The following is a 22,200-nucleotide window of genomic DNA, read 5'->3' as shown; positions in this document are numbered from 1 at the left end:
ATCCAAATAGGTTTTTATTTTATTTTTTATTCTCTTATCATTTTTCTTAACTGATAAGGAGACTAAAGGTTTTAATTCCCTTATCTTTTTGTAACTAAAATAAAAATAAATGAGAACTACACATCCTATACATATGCACAGAATGTATACAATTTCCCAATTGTGCAGGTTATTGTTTCATCTCTTAACTTTGGGTAGCATTCTTTGTTTGGCCACATAATTACACCTCACACCAATCCTATCATGACACCACGTGCTTATCCACATCACCTCTCAAAGCTAATAATAATGATGATGTATGATGATGATTATAAAATAAAATCAGGGTACTACACTAATAATATTCACTCTCATTCTACCGCTATTACGTGCTAGCAAGTGAAGAACTTCTTGTCTTAAGAACAATATGATAGGAAAAGAGATGGAATTTGATAAAAGACTTCCATTGGGTGGAAAACAAACCACAGTACAATAGCAAATTCTTCAACCTTGGCCTAATGCCATGAATCTTTATTTAAAGAGCAACAATCTCCTAAAATAACTAGACAATATTACTAGATAATTATTCAAATATTGAAATAGAGATAAGATACCTAGATAACTACGACTACTCAAACAAAGGTAAGAAAACTAGTAGAAAGGATAATAATAAATACTACTAGCCACTGAGCACACGCTCATGTGCGTGTTCAAAGACTTTTCTATTTTTTTGGGTAAATGATAATAATTTACATTTATTATAATTAAATTTTTTTTTTCAAATAAATAAAAATTATAAACTTTAAAGATAAGCAGTAACTGTAATTTTTTTTTTTTGAACATCATTGTCTAAAACATAATTATATGTCATATCTCTAATCAAAAACCTTTTAATGCATAATACACTTTAAAATAATTTCATCACTTACCAAATGCTCATATAACTTATCCCTTACCTGAAAGTAGAGGAACCGAGAGCCTAAAGTCGAAGGAGCTCAGACCTGGGGCTGGTAACACCTAAATTAAATATCAAAACTTATTACTATCCATAATTTCTTATCATAAACTTACACATTCATCTCAAAGCCTAGCTCTTATAATCAATGAAATCCTAATCCTACCTCAACGAGGTTCCCCAAACACAAGATACATTCATTAAACAACATGATGTACTAAATCATAGAGAAATCAACATTCTCACATTAATCTCATATCTCTAAAATAGCCAACTTCATTTCAAAAGGTGCTTTGAGATTAGGGAAATAATGCGTGCATAAACATAAACTCTTTTAGCCATATACACTCATATAGCAACATAAAACATGTTGAACAAGACAACAACATAAAAAAGTAGTAGAATAGTTTAGAACCCTTCCTTTGAGTACTAAACCTTGAACCAAGTTATAAAAAGAATCAATCTATGATCTAGACATACCAAAAGATAATCATATTAAATTATAGCTCAAAACATTCACCCTAACTTTAGAATTAAATCCTCAAAGTCAGAGTTATCATTTACTGTTTATTGTTCATTTCAACAGCATATGCCTCATTTGTAAAATACAAATGGGCTATCTAAACACATCCAATCTTCACAAAATTTTACAGAGCCACTCCTCTAGATATCTAGTAAATTCCATATCATTTTCAAAGTCAAATCATAAAACCATTATTTATTAAAAATCATAAAAGACAACATACTCAAATCTGTCCTGACAGATTTTCATGCAACTTAGAAATTAAACCATTATTTTTATACTAATCCAAATGCTATGAGACCACTTTCATTACAACTATATGTGTCTTATAATTCATAAGAAATATCCCTAGCATCCAAATTCACTGTATACAATTTAATACATAATTTATCATGCGTAAATATAGAATCTGTCACAGTGACAGCTTTGCAACATTTTCTTGTAAATTCACAAACAATTATCAAACGATGGTATTTTCATATGGGGATTTTTATAAACTCATTAGACATGTTGAAAAACACTTATATGCAGTCATTTAACCATTTATTTTAGAATTAAATACAACAAAAATCTCAGCAGTAACATTAAAAGTACTCATCCTAACTTTTTCGTACTTCATTAATCATATACAATCATTAATTAGTAAAAACCCTAATCTACCTTCAACAAATCACCAACACAGTTTCAAAGCTTCTTAAAACAGCATATATATATATATATATATAGACTAATTTCACAAATTTTCTAACAATTAGATTAGAGAACATAGAAGTGAAACTATAGCAAACCATTCCACCATTAAAATACCCATAATAAGATGAGGTTTTTATTTATTTACTCACAAACTTTGAAGTTAAAATCTTAGGGCTAATCTATTAATTTCTTCCTTAGAGTGAGATATATAGTTTCGGTGATAGAGGGAAGGATGTTAGTGAGAGAGTGAGAGAGAGGTGCTGTCGAATAGAACAAAGAAAGAAGATGAATAGAAAAGAGCAAAGAAAGAAGAACAAAGAGTCTTCTAGTACAACCAAGAAAAGATAAGGGAAATATCTTGGGTGGGGCACGTGTTGGCGAAGAGAAAGAGGGTTGATGGGTCACCCTTTAGACTTTTTTTTTTTTTTTTTAATTTACTTTCCCCCCTTTTATAAGCTTATATTCTAGAAAGGCTCAAACAACAATATAAATTTACATATAAGCCCTTACCTTAAACACTTAATTAAACACCAATAACTATATATCTAATAACCCAACCACTTAATATAATTTTGTACATACTTAGTATATATTTATAATACAATCAACCCTTCAATTTTTTATAATCTTTACAATTTTTATTCAAAGGCATTATAAAATAGTTTGGTTATTAAATACTCTGCTATTAATTATAAAAAGGAAGTGGCTTAAAAATAAAAATTAACCACTCAAACACATAGTTTAATTATAAAGTTGGGTCGGGGTGTTACAGGGGAGCCTATCTTAAGGGGGATAACTTTTTATAAGTTTTTATAGCTTTTATGGTTTTACTTTTTTTATGGGTTTTCATAGCACTTATTCTAGTACTCTATGGTTTTAGTACTTTGGTTTATTAAGTACTCTATGACTTTATTACTTTGGTTTTAAAGTACTTGGATATTGTGTATTATGAATGCTTGGATGTTTTAGCTATTAAAACTATACCATTTTGTACCTTTGCTTTGTAGCTATTTACTACTTTTAGATTATGTCTTGCATTATCTTTAGTATTTTTGTGCCCTTGTTGGATCTTGTATCCTTGATGCAATAACTTTAATGTTTTTGCATCGATTAAGTGTTGGACATGCAAATGATATTTTACATTGAGCTTATTAGCTTGCATGTCCAGATGTTCATTCATTGTGTGAATGTTCATTGTGGTCACTATTTATAGTGATTGTTCTTGTTTGGTCAAGCCATGCTTAATTGTCATATTCATACTTGCTTGATCGCATTGTGTTTGCTCCATATGCATTTCAAGATTTCTGCTTACAATGAACTTCTTGTGATATTGATTTTAGGAAAACTTGTCTGTATGGTTCAAGAGCTTCACAGAATCTAGAGTTAGGTGCGGGTGAGTTTTGGCAACTGTTCCCAAATTACATTTTAAGTCTAAAGTCTGTTTTAGGTTTTTATCACGAAATAGCCAAAAGGGGAGATTGTAAGGTATAATTTATTCAACCATGTGTTGGCTTTATTCCGTGCCAAATTTTCTTGTATTTCAGCAATTAGATACCCTGTATTTAATTGGGAATCATATAAGGGTTGTGTGTGAAAAAGTGTCAAGAATTAAAGTCTGTGTGCATTCAAGACCATTCTAACGACTGGAACTCGCGAGTGGCTCGCGACTGATGACTCGCCAAAGTGCCACATGCGTGAAGCATGCAGGAAGTTGAAAGGTCATAACAGTTGGAGCATTATAGGACAAAAAAGGATAGTCTGGTCAGTCAGTTATTTCGCTACTAGAACTCGCAACTCATCCCAGTTGTGAGTGAGTCGTCAGAACACCCCGTTTTGCAGAAAAATGACTTTTTACATTCCTCACGTATCTTACTATAAATACTCTTATACTCACGAAATGTAGAGAACTTCTAGAAAGAATTTTGAGAGAGAAACCCTAGAGAACAACTAGATTGACTCATTCACAATCTTATACCTTTGATTCTCAAATTCCTCTACTTTCACCCTTTCCATTGGCATACCCTTGAGAGGTTCAATAGCTAAATCCTTATCTCACCATACCCATATCAGTGAGGAGTTTATTTGGTGCTTGGGAAACAGTTCAAAGATGACCAATTCATTTGGTTGATGCAATGGGTTTATTGTGGCATCCGGAAAGCTAAAGAAGACACGGTTAAGCTTAACCTTGTTGGAGCAAGAAGCTTGGACGGCTTAGGTGCATTGGGTAGATTAGACCTGGGGGGTCTATTGCTATTCTTTAATGGATCATTTTACCACTTGGAGGGCGGCGGAGAGGTTTTTTGTTGAGTTCTTCGATTTCCTCTTCGATAACATGTGTTGGTGTTATCTTTGTGTTTGCATCTCTCTAACCTTTACTCTTGCCTTTTAATTGCTATTGTGTTGTGATTAATTATTGTTTAGAGTAGTTTTTTTATTTGGGTATTGCTTGTACTTATCTTTCCGCCATTTATTGTTTAAGTATAAGCTTGTGTTGGTAATTTTGAAATTAGGGGTCTAAACATTCACTAGTGTTTTATATATAAGGACTCCCTGGGGATGGCAATTATTACCTGACCTGTGAGTATCCGGCCTGACTCGACCCTATTGGGTTGGGTTTTATCCGGCCAGATAAATAATAGGGTTGGGTTAGGATTTTTAAAATAAAACCCGAAATGAGTCCGGGTCGGGTCCAGGTTTTGGTAATACCCGACCCAAACCCAGACCCTGCCTACTTAAATAAAAAATTACCAAAAAACCATATATACATATATATATATATATATATATATAAACTAATAAAACCCTATCTCTTATTTCACTCAAGCACTTAGTTGCCCCTATCCCTACCCTTTCATTTCCCTCACTCTCACTCACCCTCAAGCTTTGTCACCGCCAGCCATCTCATCCCTCACTCTCATCTCCCACTTTCACTCACTCTCACTCACCCTCAAGCTCTGTCACCGTCAGCCATCACTCGATCTCACCACCAGCCTCAAGCTCTGTCACCCTGAAGTTCCGTCACCGTTGGCCCTAAAGTTTGTCACAGGTTTGTTTCTCACGGCCCTTAATCTGATCCCCCACGGCCATGGTTTCTCTCTTTCTTTGATTTTTATTTTTTTAATAATTTATAAAATGTTATTTTTTGTAAAAGAACTTGCAATTGATTGTGATTCATTTTAATCTTTTCTAGTTAAAAACAGGGGGATTAGGTCACCAATCATATTGTTTTTAGTCCAATTTTTTTTTTTTTTTAAATAACTTTGGGTTTGTTTTAGGGCTAGTTCATTGTAGTTGATTTGTTGTGAATGCAAATGATTTGTTGTAGTTGGTTTGTAGTTTTTTTTTTTTAATTTTTTAATTTTTTAATTTTTTTTTATGAGAGTTGGTTTGTAGTTGATTTGTTTTTTGTGTTTTGTTGGTGCTACAGTGCCACCAAAAAAAAAAAAAAAGACATTGTTGGACGATGATTGGGCCAAAATAAAAAAGACATTGCTGGACGGGAATTGGCATTTTTGGATTGTTTTTTTATTGGGCCACGATTTGGGCTGCAAATTAGGCCCAAATCTAAATTGGCTAGATAGGGCCTGCGTGGCCCGATAGGGCGGGTTTGGGGCCCGAAAAAAAAAAAAAAAAACCCATTTATTAAACGAGCCAAGTTCGGTAACAGGTACTAACCCACGGGGGCAGGTTCGGGCATAAAGAAACCTAGCCCGAACCTGACCCGTTGTCATTCCTAGGACTCTCAAACTACTCAAATAAAGATAAGATAACTAGTAGAAATGATAATAATAAATACTATATAATAAGGACTCTCAAAGGTTGGACAGTAGCAAATTCTCATAAGACATTTACGTGGTATCTCATCACAATACCTCTAAAGCATAGGAGTTTTGGTTTAAGCATAATGCACCATTAATTGTCTTTGGAACTTTGAAATGATTATACTTAGAGAGTTGAACCTTCTTTTATGCACAATACTGCGCGTCAAAGACTAGACATAAATATTACAACCTATTGGGAGGATTATTGTGTATTTCTGAAATATAAGTAGGTTGTAATATTAGAATCTGGATTGACAAGAATCCAATCATAAAGGTGAAGGAAAGGAATTTACGTGTAATTTGGTCAAGTGAATTTTAGGAGAAATTTTCTATTTGAAATTCTAATGAGTTGAATTGATCAAGTTTCAAGCGAATTTAAGGTGAATTTCTCTATTTGAAATTTGAGGAGTTGGTCAACTAAGTTTCAAGCGAGGTCTAGGTGAACTAAATTGAGTCTTTTTATATATTTAAATGTGACTTTTTAAAATAAATTTAAATATTACTTAAGCTCTATTCTTTTGTTTTAGATACAAAATTACTAATTAACCATGTAATTTTTTTTTTTTTTGGAGAAAGTCTATAGATACAAAAAAGTTTGATAAAACTTTTCACACCCATTGATGTGAAAAATGATAGTAGTAAGTAAAAATGTGATGTTAGCGGTAGACATAAATGAGAACTAATAAAAGTTTTCCAACTCAATTGTTTGGAAAAATGTTGTGAATTTTTTTTTTTTTTTTTTTTTGAGAAGTGCTACATTCACAATATTTTTGTAACAAATCTTAAGTGTTAAGTTATTATTAGTTCTAATTTGAACCCACCACTGAAATTACATTTTTACCCACTAATAACAGCTAGTAACAACCTGCCATTAGGATTTATGTATTGCTCTTTTTTCTTTTTTTCTTTTAAAAGTACTACATTCACAAAATTTTTACAAAAAATCATAGGTGTTAAGTTGTTACTAGTTCTAATTTGAACTCACCATTGAAATTACTTTTTTGCCCACCAATAATAGCCATTAATAACCTACCACTTAGAATTTGTTGTGAAAAATGTTGTGGACATAACATTTCTTTCACTCTCTTTTTCTTGTTTTTTATTTGATAAAAAAATATTATTTTATTTATTGGCTAATATTTGTGCATAATTAATACTATTACAATGAAAGAAATAACTCTATAAGTTAAAATTTGGGGGTCTTTTTTTGCTTAAGGGCCTTAGGCGACCACATCGTTCACCTATACTGTTGAGCCGCCCTACATGGTGGAATGCATGTACTAGTATCTCTTAAGAATCTATGTAGTTTTGCATGTAGTGCCTGACATCACTTATTTATTTAATTTTATTCATTTTATAGAGGACAAAGTTTAGCTACAAAATTGGTTGTAACATAAGGTTACAACTTCCTTTAAACAAATTAACATTACTACATATTTTGAAAATCTATATGTTAAATTGTATGTTCTTTACGCTTTTAATACACATGTAAAATTTTGTGCTAATCAAATATTATTTATTATATAATTTATAAGCTTATATTTTATGCATAATTTTTAATTAAAAAAACTTGTAATTTAAACAATTTATTGATAACATAACTATTGATCTTTAATTTTCTAGAAATTTTGCAAGCATAGAGTATATATGAAGAAAATGTAATCTAATAATGAATTTGTCAAAATTCACCTTTAGGTAGCTAAACTTTGTCCTTTTATCAAAGACACCTTGGGTTCAATAAAACTGGCATACAGTACAAATGGGAGTCCCATAAAAACGGTGAATATCTATACTATCGATAAGAGAATTCTCCTCTTTGGAATAGACTTTTATGTAATTCAAAAATACCCATAAACCTTAGGTTTAACGGGAAAAAACTTGAGAACAATCTGATAAAAATATATTTCTAACTCCACTTAAAATGCCTACAAAATAGGACACTCTCCTACTAATCTATGTCTTCAAAACAAATTTATCCAAAATTCAATATATATATATATATATATGTATGAGATGGGTTCAAGTTACACCTAGTATAACTCTACAAAAGTTACACATTTTTTAACCGTAGATGTCTAAGAAATCTAATACTTAGAAAATCACTATAATCAATGTCATCTTTAAAATTAATTGCTTTCCATATTAGCTAACCTAATTAATTAATTTGAGAGAATATTATATATTTTTTTTTAACTTTCTTTCTCTCTCCTAATCAATTCGTCCCTAACCTTGCACAAAAGCATATTCTCAACGTTCTTGGGCATGGAGGCAGTTGTGCTAGATAGTTTCAGAATAGAGGTATTTTGCTACTTGTTTTGGGCGAAAGGGGCAAATGCCCATTTTGGCATTTATTTATGTCATAGGATTCATTCTAATAATTTTTACAATATTTAATATAGGCCACCACATGGTGTACTTTGCAGCACAATGGAGAAAATTAAAATTTTTTTTTTTTTTGATGAAAAAAAAATTAATTCTTAATTGAGGAAGAAGTCAAAGCAATGAGCATCGATTGCTTTGCAGCAATATTCACACCCAAAGTAGCCTCCAACCTATTCGGTGAATAACAACGATCACATAAATTTGTTTCCAATTATTAATCTCTCTTATATGTTATAGGAATTCATGAGTTGTACATTTGATTTAATTTTCAGATTTTCTAACTCCAAACATGACAGATCGTTTACAAACACAATTTTTTTTTTTTTTACAAGGTAATACTTTAATTTCTTTATCCCTTTATTCATATTAAGATTACATGATCTACTTTACTATATAGCCTAATTGTAGAGTTAATCACGTTGTTATTATTACTGAAACTAATATCTACATTGATAAATACTTATAATTCAAATACAAACACTTTGTTACAAGCAACTTTTCAAATAAATTATATCTACGCGTGTGTTCAGAGGCTTTTTCTTTTTAAATTAAAAAAAAAATAAAAAACAATTTATGTTTCAGTACTGTATTGGTTGTTCTTTCTTTGTATCTTTATATACAAAATAACCATTTGAAATATACACAAATTCTAGTATAGAAGAGCATTTTAAGTTTGCACAACAAAAGAGAATTAGGGAAAAACAATCTAAAATGGATATTGGTGTTGTGTGGGAATTAAGGAAAATCAATCAATCTGAAAACCCAAAATGGATATTGGTGCTATGTGGGAACAACAAAAGAGAATTAAGGAAAATCAATCTGCAAGAAGAGGAAGAAGTTTTTGACAATGTGTTTGGTATTGACACTGGTGCTGTGTGGGGTTTGCCTTTGTGTGATTTTAGCATTGGCGTGGGATAGATGGGTGGGGTTTAAGGCATTTTTTTTTTGTCAATGTGGCTTTTAGCAGGTTTAAGGTAGAGAAAAGAAGTAGGATAGCATGCCTTGTATGTAGTTTTGACATGCTTTTTGCCAATGTGCTTCCAGTTAGCAATATGGAACACTTTGTTAGGCTGTGTATCCAAATTACTTCGTCATTTCAATCTGAATGAAATGAAATCATCATTGCTAAATTGGTGTATAATGGATTGAACTGAAATCACCTTGTATACGATTACCTTGTGTACTGTTACATTGAATACTTCCTGTTATCACCTTGGATTGAATTGAAATCACTTGCAAGGGCTCCAATCCAAACCATGTCAAACCAAGCAACATATACAAAACAGAATCCAACAACACAATTGGGACAATCTGAAATGGATACTGGTGTTGTATGGGAATCAATCTGTCAAAAACCATTTGAAAAAATTTGCACTTACAACCAACCTGAAATGGAACCCAAATACAAACCAAATCAACACACACAAACCACAAAAACATAACTACAAATGACAACCCAAAATTTTAAGGTGATGACTAACTGCAAAATACCCAAAATTATTCCCAAAATTGTTTAAGATTCAACCCACTAGAAAAAAACCCCAATTTTAAATAGAAAAAAAAAAACTAAAAAAAGAAACCCAAAACCTGGTTTGAAATCAAACAGTATCGAGTAATTGAGACACCTATAGAACCTTCTACCAGGATTGTCTTCCATCCAAGACACCACTAGAACCAGTTTAGCAAGGTAGGGGCAATAGCACATATGTAGTGCTCTCCTCAAGCTTACCTCAGATGATGCCGAGCTTGATTCCATCCACTCACCCTCTTTTGATCATGATTTGGAGCAGATATGATGAGCAATTTGGAGAGGCAAGCTTCAATTGGGTAAGGTAGAGGCAACTCTTTTAGTGTTTTAGGGTTTTTCGTGTGTTTAGGTAGGGAGTTTAGGTGGGTAGTTGATGAGCGGAGCACGTGGAGCTCTTTGTGGCGGGAAGCTGACGTTGGGGGTCATGTGATATTCATCTAGTACACATAGGATTAGTTAATTAATATTTAAATGGATAGGCTTGACATGTAAGCACTTTATTTACCATGTATGAGTTTTCAATTAGTGGGTTAATGGCAGAAACCAAAATGGAAATGGTTTTTGTTTTCAAGAACTAAAGTAGGTACACTAAAAAGTAGAGACTAGACAGGAATTGGCCAAAAATATAAGGATCAAAAATGCATTTTTACTTTTTTTTTTTTAATTTAAATTGTTGAAATTGAAAACTATTGCTTTTCTTTGGTGAAAGAGATGATATTATAAAATAAGAAGAAGCAGCAGACATAGAACATAGTCTGTTAAAGTACAAACCATTGTTATCTTGTTCAAAGAACAAAAAGGCGTCCACAGGCGGACTTTCAAAATTCTAAAATCTAAGTCTTGATCAGCACCTAACCTGGCAAGTGCATTTGCACATTGATTCGATTGGTGGAAGCAGTGTTTAAATTGCACCTATTGGAACTTGGTGATGAGCATCCTGCAGTCATCCCAGATGGGAGATATCACATCATTGACATAACCCGTCTTGCAAAAAATCTCCACAATGGATTTAGTATCCAGTTCTAAAATAAGGGAGGGAATATTCAAGTTACTACATAGCAATAACCCATCCCTTAATCCCCATAATTCAGCCACAAAGTTGTTTGTGATCCCTATATGCATTGAGAACCCAGAAATCCAATCCCCATGACTGTCACGCACAACTCCTCCACAGCCAACCAAGCCCGTACTTCCTGTAGCACACCCATCTGTATTTAACTTAGTCCATCCCTCAAGGGGCTTCTACCAGCGACACACAACTACCACCCTTGGCATAGGCCACCTTGGAGAGCAAGCACAATACATGAACTCAGTGTACAGATTCTCAATTTCAGTCAAGAGCTTCGGATTGAGCTTTACCAGAGAACACCATTTGATTTATACCTTTCCATATCATCCAAATAGCAAAAGAAAATAGCATACTCCAATGATTTCTTCCATACATCACCTTGCTACCCTTACTCCCATTCATTGTTAACTACTCTTGAAGATTGCTACTCCAAAAGACTTGATTCGTGTATCTGACTCCCAATTGCAACCAGGCAGCCCTAACCCGATCACAGTCTCAGAGAGCATGCAAGATTGATTCCTTATCTACTTGGCAAATAGGGCATAAATCAGCAGCACCCATCCCCCTTCTAACAAGACAGCCTTAAACACCAATACTATCATGCACACATCTCCAAATAAAGGTTTTAATTCTAGGTAAGGTATTAATTTTCCGGATCCACCTCGTAGACAAGGCAGGCATATAATAAGTATGCTCAGCCAATTTATAAGCACTTTTAACATCGAACCCACCTCTGGTACTACCAGCCCAAACTAGTCTGTTAATCCCTCTGCTTGTGATAGACACCGGAGTAGCTAGGATCAACTTCTTAATGTCCACAAGCAGAGTAAAAGGAATACGACCCCAATCCCAACCCGAGTCAGTCAAAACATCCTTTACCTCAAGTAATTCAGCTTCAGGAGTCAACGGGCCTAGGATCCTATGACAAATGGGACCCCCTTTGATCTAATTCCCAAACCAAAAACTATGATTACTATCTCTACCCACTAGCCACATACTACCTTCATTGAACACCTCCCTACCTCTCTTTATAGCTGTCCATACTTGAGAACATGAAAGACGATCTATATTTATGGCCCTTGCTCTCCTACCAGAACAGTATTTCTGCTTTAAGACCCTTGCCCAAAGCTTATCTTGCTCTGTGTGCAACCTTTAATTCAGTTTTGCAAGGATAGCAGTGTTCCTCCCTCTTGCCGTTTGAAGACCAAGACCTCCTTCCTCCTTAGCTCTAGTAACCTTTTGCCACCCAACTTAATGCATCTTTCTTTGATTCTCCGTACTACCCCACAACAAATTTCGGTTCACCCGGTCTATATCATCCAAAATTCTTCCTGGAAGAGCAGCACACTGCATTACATAGGAAGGAATAGCTGCTGAGGAAGCTTGGATAAGCACCACATGCCCTGCCAAAGAAAGCAAATTAGCTTTCCAACCCGCTAATTTTTGTTTTACTCTGTTAAAAATAAAATTATACTCTCGAGAAGACATGCCCGGCTGTCTAATGGGGATACCCAAGTTCTTTCCTAGGTAGGGAGTGGAAGCAAAGCCAAGTATGTCATAAAAAGCTTCCCTATCATCCATATCAACATTGGGAGAAAAGAAAACCCTCGACTTAGCTTCACTGACCATTTGCCTTGACATCTTTCAAAACTCATCAAGCACATCCCTAACGGCGCAGCAGTTAACATTATCTGCTTTGGAAAAGAGAATCAAGTCGTCCGCAAACATCAAATGGGAGACTAAGGGGGCTCTTTGAGAAACTTTGATCGGTCTCCAGAGTTTGGCACTACATTTTTCCTCAATAAGCTGCCCAAGAAAATTCATGCAAAGAATGAATAGATAGGGAGAAAGAGGGTCCCCTTGCCTTATCCCTCTTGAAGGGTATATCAGCTCCAAAGCTTCCCCATTAAAGACAATCGAAGTAGAAACCGTTGTAACACAACTCATAATAGTATCGATCAGGTCAATAGGTATATTGACTCTAATAAGCACATCTCGAATGAAGCTCCACTCCAATTTATCATACGCCTTCTCAAGGTCAATCTTCAAAGCCATGTACCCAACTTTCCCCTTTTTTTACTAAGAGAGTGGATGACTTCTTGCACTATTATAGCATTATCTATACCCTTCCTACTTGGAATAAAAGCTGACTGGCATAGGGAGATGAGCTTGTCCAGATACGGCCTCAACTTGGCAACAATAATCTTCAAAACAATTTTATACACCATGTTACATAGGCTGATGGGTCTATAATTACTGAGCGTCTCCGGACCTTGAATCTTAGGAATAAGGGCAATATGAGTAGTATTTAGGTAATCCGGAACTCTTCTATCAGCAAAGACTTTTTTAACTTCTTTGATAACTAAACTACCCACAGTAAGCAAGAACCTTTGAAAAAACCCCGCATGCAGCCCATCCGGCCCAGGAGCCTTAAAAGCTTTTAAAGACCATAAAGCGGCCTTTATTTCCTACTCCGACACCTCTCCACTAATACTACATTTTTCCTCCTCTGATAACCTGGCTTGCCAAGAAGAAATACTAGGAGGAAGGGTAGGAAAGCTAGAGAAGGAAGTGGTATAAATATCATTGTACCCATTCTTCACAAATTCTTTGACATCCTCCTCCTGATAGATCCATTCACCCACTGCATCTTTGATAGCCAAAATCTTGTTCCTCTTTCTTCTCACCAAGGTAGATACATGATAGAAAGTCGTATTCCTATCCCCTTGAATCATCCAATTAACTCTAGATTTTAACGCCCAAATTTCCTCTTCCTGCTTCAAAACAGTATCAAGGTCCCTAAGGAGATCATTCTCCAGGTTAAGAAGAAAAACCAATAGTTGCACTGCCATAGCTCTCTGGATGCCATTTAACCTAGCCATGATGTTCTTTTTCCTAGCAAAAACATTTCCAAATTACTCCTTATTCCACCTAGTTGCGTCTTTAGTGAATGACTCAATAGCCTGCGCCAAACCCGTGCTCTGCCTCCAAGCCTGATTAACTAAAGTAGGGAAGGTGCAATTAGACAGCCAACAAGTTTGAAACTTAAATAATTTCCTCCTATTCTCATGAACTCTAGGCTGCAATTCCATCAGAATCAGAGAGTGGTCAAAATGGCACCTTGTAAGGTGGACCACACGAGCCTCAGGGTACATCAGACACAAATGGGAGTTGACAAAGAATCTATCAATCCTCTCCTGAATAAGAGCCTGAATCTCCCTTCTGTTAGTCCATGTAAACCGCGGACCCAAAAAGCCTAAGTCGATCATGCTACAAGCATCCAAACACTTCTTAAACTGAAGAGCTCTATTTACACTCCACCCCTTTCCTCCAAATTTATCTCCCTCCAATAATGGCTTATTAAAATCGCCCGCCATAACCCACGACATATCATGAACTTCAGCCATCATCTTAAGATTACCCCATAATACCTGCCTTTCAGCACACCTAAGGCTAGCATAAATCGCAGATAATAACCAGTTAAGGTTAGAGGATCATACCTTAACAATCACATGAATTTCCTACTCCGTGTTTGCTAACTAAGATATCTCTACTCTATCTTCATTCCACAACAGCCATAACCCACCCGCATAACCAATTGTATCGGTAGGAATAGCTCCATCAAAAGGCAACTCGTCCATAATCTCCTTCGACCTGTCTCCCCCAACCCGAGTCTCCAACTATCAAAAGAGCTGGATCATGATTGCGGACCAACTCTCTAATATGACTTTTAAAAGCGGGCTTCCATGCACCTCTACAATTACAAACAATAATATTCATAAGGGAAATGAGAAAAGGGGGAGGACATTCATCAGCAGGACATAGGAGCTTTACCACCGCCCTCAATACCCAACCTAGTAGCTTCAAAACTCTCTTCAGAGTTGCACTCATACCCAGCACCTCCAGAAGACATACCCACCATGGACAACTCATGTCCTTCCACGTTGGATCCATCGGAGCGAAATCGCCCTTCATTATACCTGCTACGAATCACGGGAGCATCATCATCCATACTTTCCACCTCCGTTGACAGAACCAGCTCCATACCCAGCTCGGCTACACACTGATTTCAACAGTCACAATCCTCGAAATCTCCACCACTTTGCTTTGACACTTCAACATTAGCGACCTGAACTTCAGTGGCTGCTCCCTGATCAGAATTGCCATCGAGAAAAGCACGGTTTGGCACAGCGGAAGAGAGCAACAAATTGTTGGCGGCTTGGGGATCAGATAAACTACCCCTTTTGTCAACGACATTTGTGGTTGCCCTTAACCAAGCTAAGGCTTTCTTGCCTTTAACTGAAGCTTGTGGGCTAGGCTTAGTGGCCAATTTGGCCTTTTCCACCTTAATTACCTTCTTCCTATTCTCAAACAGATTTGGGCTTATACTCGAAAAAGTTATGCCCTTTAACTCTTTAAAACCTTCCAACTCTGTGACACTACAAGCACCTTAGGCCCCATTCCTCAACTTAGGTGGAGAAATTTTCCTTTCGATCTCTCTAGAAGGCCCAACCGGTTCACCCCTTGAATACCCTTCTCTAGTCCACTGAACATTCCCAATGTATCAGCGTGGTTGTGGTCCCATATTGGAGCTTTTGTTTTTTGCTCCATTCACCTTGTGCTTCACCACAATCCACGGACCATACGTACTATCATGTACGTTATCCTCAAGGTTATCTTGTATGTTATCAGGCACGATCCCACTAGGTCCCTCATCTACCTTGTCAGCATTAGCCCCATGAGAATTGCATGATCGGGTACTGTTCTTCTTTGAGTCCGTCCCCATCGTCTCCTTCAGCGGAACATCTTGGCGGATTGAGTACAGATAGTTTTCCCGCTTATGGCCCACTCTTCCACAGTCAAAACATAGTTTTTGAATGCCTTCATAGCACACAGGTTGCTCAAGCTTTCCAATCTTAATAGCTATTACTAATGGCTTAGTTACGTCGACTTGTATACATAGCCTAGTGAACCTGCTTCTAGCTTCCGACGTAGTGTGAGTATCTACCTTTAACAGATTCACAATGGCTTTCCCAATCAAATATAATGCTTCAGCATTGTAGTACTCTATCGACAACCCATTGAGTCTAATCCAAACTGCAATCGAGGATACATTCGCCAACTCCAGTTTGAAATCCAGTTCCTAAGGTCGTATGGACAAGAAATGTTCACCAATAAACCACGGGCCCTTTTGCAGCACAACCTCAAAATCTTCTTTAAGAGATAATCGAGTGAGGAAGAACCCGTAGCCTAAATCCACACAATCAAGTTTGCTTACTGGTTTCCATAAAGCTAGAAGTCTTGTCTGAAGAAAGTTGAATCCAATTGACCTTCCATACACCTTAACAATCAAAGCCCTTGCCCACGGGTGTCTGATTTTCTATTTAAGCTCTCTCAAGAACTTTACAGCCACCAGCCCTTCCCTAAGAGCCTCTACTTCGTCATCCGACTCTTCATCGTCCTCCATGAGGTCTCCAAAATTAAAAGCCTGAGTGTATGCACCAGGAATCTCACCCACAACCTTATCCTTAAAAGATATGGCTCGACTCCACATACCTTGGGGCTGGTTTGGAGATGATGGTCTTGAATCACTGCTATCACTGAATCCTGCATGATTCACATTCTTAACCTTCTTGTTGCTGTGAGCCAGTTCCTCCTATTCTTCACGCGAAAAGGAGAGAGAGGAAGAGCTAGTCATTTTTTCTTTGGCTTTTAGAGCCCTCTATTGTAAAATCAGAAAAAGTTAAAACCATTGCTTCAAGTGCAGTAGCTGCACTTTTTAAAAAAAAAAATAATTTTATGAAAGTGTAGTGCACCTGATCTCAATCCAGAAGTTGGACCCAAAATTATGGTGGAACGTGAACAATGTGGCTGAGACTAGCTTCAATGTGGACCGGAAAGCTGTAGCTTCAACAAAGCAAGAGAAAGAATTTTAGCACTCATCTTTCGTTGAGAAACAGTATTTTTCTTTTGCTGCGAATCAGATATTCTTGCACATTGCTTTTGCTGTTTTGGAATCTTCCAAAACACTTGCCACACATGACACATGTGCAATAAGTAATTAAAAGTTGGACCAATCTGTTTTACTACGCCCAAAAAACACGAGTACATCGTGTGCATATATATATATATATATATATATAAAAGGGTCCCTTTCTAATAGGTATTTTTAAAATAATAATTAATAATATATTTTAAAAAAAATTTAGTATTACTTTTATAAGAAATGAAAATAAATATCAAAATATTAATTTTTTTTCTATAAAATCTTTTTTTAAATAAATTATTAATCATTACTTTAAGGTATTCGTGTACAAACCCCAGAAGTAGTAACAGACATTTGCGCCAATCCTCTTTTGCTTTGTGTTTTAGTTTAACGACACCGTTTGGTTTGTCTTATTCAACAATACCTAAAGTTTTTTAATTTGCATTGCACATGGTTCCTTTTGTTTTATAAAAAAATGTAAAAAAAGGATAGAGGGAGGAAGAAGAAATATATCATTTTATATTAATAGAGTCTCACTTAGATCTCATTTAAAGTAGTTTTTTCGCACATATAACAGAATAGCAACTAGTTGAAATTAAAAATCATGCACCAAACTCCAAACCAGGATAAAGTTTAGTTGTTTTCTGGGTCCTCTGGGATAATATAATGGACGTGGTGTAAAAAGGTTTGGACCCAAATCATAGTGAAACGTGAAGCTGCAATATCCGACAGCATTTAGCTTCAACAAAGTAAGAGATATGTTGGGAAAGTAGTAGTGGAGGGTGACTCTGCTGCAAATAGCCAAGGCAAGGCTGTATCAAATCCGTGAGCTATAGTGAACCTAATCGAAAAGCCAAAAAAAATGTGTATTGATAAGAAATGTAACCAACGGTTTTGGATTCTTACTGACACTTGCCGTATGCCTACAATAACATTGGCTTCATCTGTCTCTCAGTATCTTACTACGCCCCAAAAAACACAAGGGCATCGTGTGCACGAATGGTGTATATACAAACCCCATAATAATTCCTACCAAATGGAGTCTTCTTCTTTCTTCTGGGCTTTTTTAGTAATTGTATTGCTAGCAGCTTTAGCCTTTCTCTCAAAATTATTCCATTAATAAAATACTAATCTTTAAGCCTAAAAAAAGAGTGCATCATTTTCCTCTCAATAGTTGAGATTGAAAGCTATTGCATCTTAATCTCAATCCAGAAGTTGGACGCAAAATTATGGTGAAACGTGAACAATGTGGCTGAGGCTAGCTTCAATGTGGACCGGACAGCTGTAGCTTCACCAAAGCAAGTGATATATTGGGAAAGTATTTTAGCACTCTTCTTTTGTCGTTTTGGATTCTTCCAAAACACTTTCCATATGTGGGCAAGTCCAATTCGTAATTAAAAGTTAGGCATGTTTGTAGGGTAATTCTTACAAGCTTGGAAGCAATGCTTCCTCCTCTCACATGAGTGAGAGGAGAGAGCATTTCTCCTAGAGCATTTAAGTTTTTTCTTTGTTTTACTCCGCACAAAAAACATAAGTACATTGTGTGCATAAATCTGTATATATATTTAATGCCGTTAAACCCCATAATCCGCCTCAAACTCTCACTGCCATGTCCTCTAATTCCTACCAAGTAATGGAGTCTTTTTCTTCTTGGGCTCTTATAGTAATGGCATCACTAGCAGCCTTAGCCTTTCTCTCAAAATTATTACCCTTCAAATCCCACCAGCTAAAATTTCCACCAGGTCCCAAACCTTGGCCAATCATAGGCAATCTGAATCTTGTGGGCTCTCATCCTCCCAAATCGCTTCATAAATTGGCCCAAAAATATGGACCAATTATGCAGCTCAAGCTTGGTTCCTTCCCTGTTGTTGTTGCCTCATATGCCGAAATGGCAAAGGAATTCCTAAAAACACATGACCATGTCTTTGCCTCTAGACCCAAATCTGCCGTTGGCAAGTATTTATCTTATAACTATCACAATATCACTTGGGCCCCTAAGGGACCATATTGGCGCCAAGACCGTAAGATTTATGTTCCCGAGTTGTTTAATTAACTCAAAACGACTCAACTCCTATCAATACATTCGTGTTGAAGAAATGCGTGCATTTATGTCACGCCTTTGCACCTTGTCAGGGACGGGGAAGCCACTTAAGCTAAAAGACCATCTCTTTGTTCATACTCTAAACATTATAAGCAGAGTTGTATTTGGTAAAAGCTGTGTTAGTAGCAGTGAGTCCAAAAATGAGACCTCAATAGTGACACATGAAGAGTTACTAGAAATGTTAGACGAGTTGTTTTTCCTAAATGGGGTGTTTAATATAGGGGACTAGATACCATGGCTTGATTTCCTAGACTTGCAGAGGTATGTGATGCGAATGAAGGCTTTAGGTAAGAAATTTGATAAATTCCTTGATCATGTCTTTCATGAACACAACGCAAAGAAGGAGGGAGCGAATGATTTTGTGCCAAAGGAGATGGCGAAATTATTAGTGCAGCTCGCTGATGATCCTAATGCTGATACTAAGCTCTCCCATGACAGTATCAAGGCGTTCATTAAGGTAATATTTTATATTTTACTCTTGTTTCTCACCCCTTTTTTTTTTGGTTCTTGTCTCTTGAAGACATTGTGAACAATGTTAGTGAGAACTTATTTTACAACATTTTTATAAATTATTCTTATTTCAGTCCACCACTAACGTAGCCACTCACCAAATCAACATCTTGTGAAATATTTTGCAAAATAGTTTGTAACATTAAGGGCACGTTTGATTTACTATAATGATTATTGCATGAGAATAGGAATAAGTATTACAATAAATACATTAAGTTAGAATTTAATAAGTATTATTATTTATTAGTTTGGTGATCATTTAGGAATAAAATTCTAAGTATGCGTCCACAATTTAGTAGAGTATAAAAAGAATATGTAATTAAATTATTTTTAAGTCAAATTTCCTAAAATACAATTATTTTAGGGTGTTCAAAACAGAGCTAATAATTAACAAGAAGGAAAATTTATTTTCTTTCCTTTTGAAGATGTGGCAACTAATGGTTTTTTAGGATATTTTTAAAAAAAGTTATTATATAAGGTGAATGAATAGATATTCAGTACTTTTGATAATGAATAATTATTCCTCATTTTGAAGAATAGCTATCCATAAAAAATAATTATTCATTGTAATAAAAATATAACCAAACAACCGAATAATTATGCCATTGGAATATCTATTACATTACAGTATTTGTTATAATCTACCAAATATGCCCTAACATTTTCCAAGGTAATATCCAACAAATGAATTACTTGAATATCCATAAAAGATTTTAGAATTGCATTCCAAATTTTTATTAAGCAGGCATGCATTATACTGTGGAAGCATGCATGAGTTTTTTTTTTTTTTTTTTTTTTTTTTTTTTTCTGTAGTTACAGTAGTAGCGCCTGTTGGCCTAGCTCAGCGAATATTGAGGCATAGATGATAACTTTATATTAGACTTTTTTCTTTTTTTTTTCTTAAAAAAAAATTTTATATCATATCAATTAAATTATAATATTCGGCTATTTATATTTAAGTTCGTTTATTTAAAAACCATTCTTCTTATTATTTTAAAATCATATTTTGCTTTATGTTGCAAACTTGGAATATCAATTCGGTATTATTAATTATATTATATGCAATAAGTATTATAATTGAAGACTCATTCAGTATTCTATTATTCAATCAACACTCTAATTGAAGACTCATTTGCAATAATAATTTCTCCAACAAAAATTAGAGTTGAAATTAAAAAATAAGTTCATTAGTTGCTAAGGAATATATATTAAGATGTCAACATTAAAAAATCAGTTCACATTAATCTGCAATTTTCACCTCAAACAAGCCATAAATTTGTTAATTTTGACATTAATAACGAATTAGAATGTTAATTGCTAAATTTTGTAGTTTATGGTTATCATTAAAAATTCCCTGTAATATACTGTGGATATATATCTACAATTAACTCATATTTTAAATTCAATAAAAAAAGACTCCTATATTTATATTTTTTAAATAAATTTGGTAGTTACAATATGAGATGTGGTAATTGAGTTGTAAGACTTTAGATAAAAACCAATATAATTTAAATATGCTAGACTTTAATCATGTTATATGAAAGCCGATCGTTAGAGTTTCAGCTTGATCTCTAGATATTAATCTTTGTCTTGTGAAACAAAATTAGGACCTAATCGCTGGAGGCACAGATACAACCATAACGACTCTGGAATGGGCAATGTCCGAACTCTTAAAGCAACCACATCTCATCAAAAAGGCAACAGAAGAGCTCGATAAAGTAATAGGGAGAGACAGATGGGTGGAAGAGATTGACATTCCACAACTTCCTTATATTGAAGCAATTGTCAAGGAGACTATGAGAAAGCACCCTGTGGCTGGATTGCTTGCACCACATTTAGCTGTGCAAGATTGTGATGTAGCTGGTTACAAAATCCAGAAAGGAACTAGAGTCTTCATAAATAAATGGAGTATAGGGAGAGACTCATCAATATGGGATGCACCAGAAGAGTTCTGCCCAGAGAGGTTTTTGGGTAAGGCTATTGATGTGAAGGGACAAAGTTTTGAGCTATTACCATTTGGTTCTGGGAGGAGAATGTGTCCTGGCTATAACTTTGGACTCAAGGTGATTAGCTCTACCTTGGCTAATATGTTACATGGATTTAATTGGAAACTACCAGAAAATATGAAAAATGAAGATTTAAGCATGGATGAAGTTTATGGATTTGCAACATCGCGCAAATTCCCACTTGTTGCAATGATGGAACCTCGACTCCCTCTTCATCTTTATTAGTTGTGAATTTGATGTGTAATGAATAAAATATACATACATACATATATATATATATATATGTGTGTGTGTGTGTGTGTGTGTTTGTTTGTTTTACTTTTAACAAATTTTCTGTATTGAATCATTTCCTACTTATGTTGTATGCCCATGCTGCCATTCTACCATATAAATGTGTCGGTAGTTATGTACTATGGGCTTTGCTCAATAAATAAAATCTTGGAAAAGAAGTTACTTCAGGGCTCTATCTTGCGATATGGCGAATGAGCTAGGTAAAATGTGCAGTAAGAAACTAAACTTTTGTAGACTCAATTACATTTGTAATTCTTATTTGTCCATCCCACTTTTGAAAGGGATTGAAAATCACTGTCCACGGTACCACACATTATATAGCCTCTTCCTTCTTACCCAAAGAAGATAAAATTCCT

General features: G+C 35.2%; 1 protein-coding gene and 1 pseudogene across 1 annotated transcript; one reads left to right on the top strand and one right to left on the bottom strand.

Moving 5' to 3' along the window:
- Nucleotides 1-13,865: 13,865 nt before the first annotated feature.
- Nucleotides 13,866-14,357, bottom strand: LOC115968432. Its single transcript, XM_031087830.1, has one exon. It carries the CDS (start codon nt 14,355-14,357, stop codon nt 13,866-13,868), a length of 492 nt encoding a protein of 163 aa, XP_030943690.1.
- Nucleotides 14,358-18,535: 4,178 nt separating this feature from the next.
- Nucleotides 18,536-21,780, top strand: LOC115969313 (annotated as a pseudogene).
- The last annotated feature ends 420 nt before the right edge of the window (nt 21,781-22,200 follow it).

The sequence above is a fragment of the Quercus lobata genome, chromosome 11 (assembly GCF_001633185.2).
Source record: "Quercus lobata isolate SW786 chromosome 11, ValleyOak3.0 Primary Assembly, whole genome shotgun sequence".
In the NCBI taxonomy this organism is placed as follows: domain Eukaryota; kingdom Viridiplantae; phylum Streptophyta; class Magnoliopsida; order Fagales; family Fagaceae; genus Quercus; species Quercus lobata.
The sequence above is the reverse complement of the archived record's forward strand: the minus strand, read 5'-3'. Positions and strand labels throughout refer to the sequence as shown.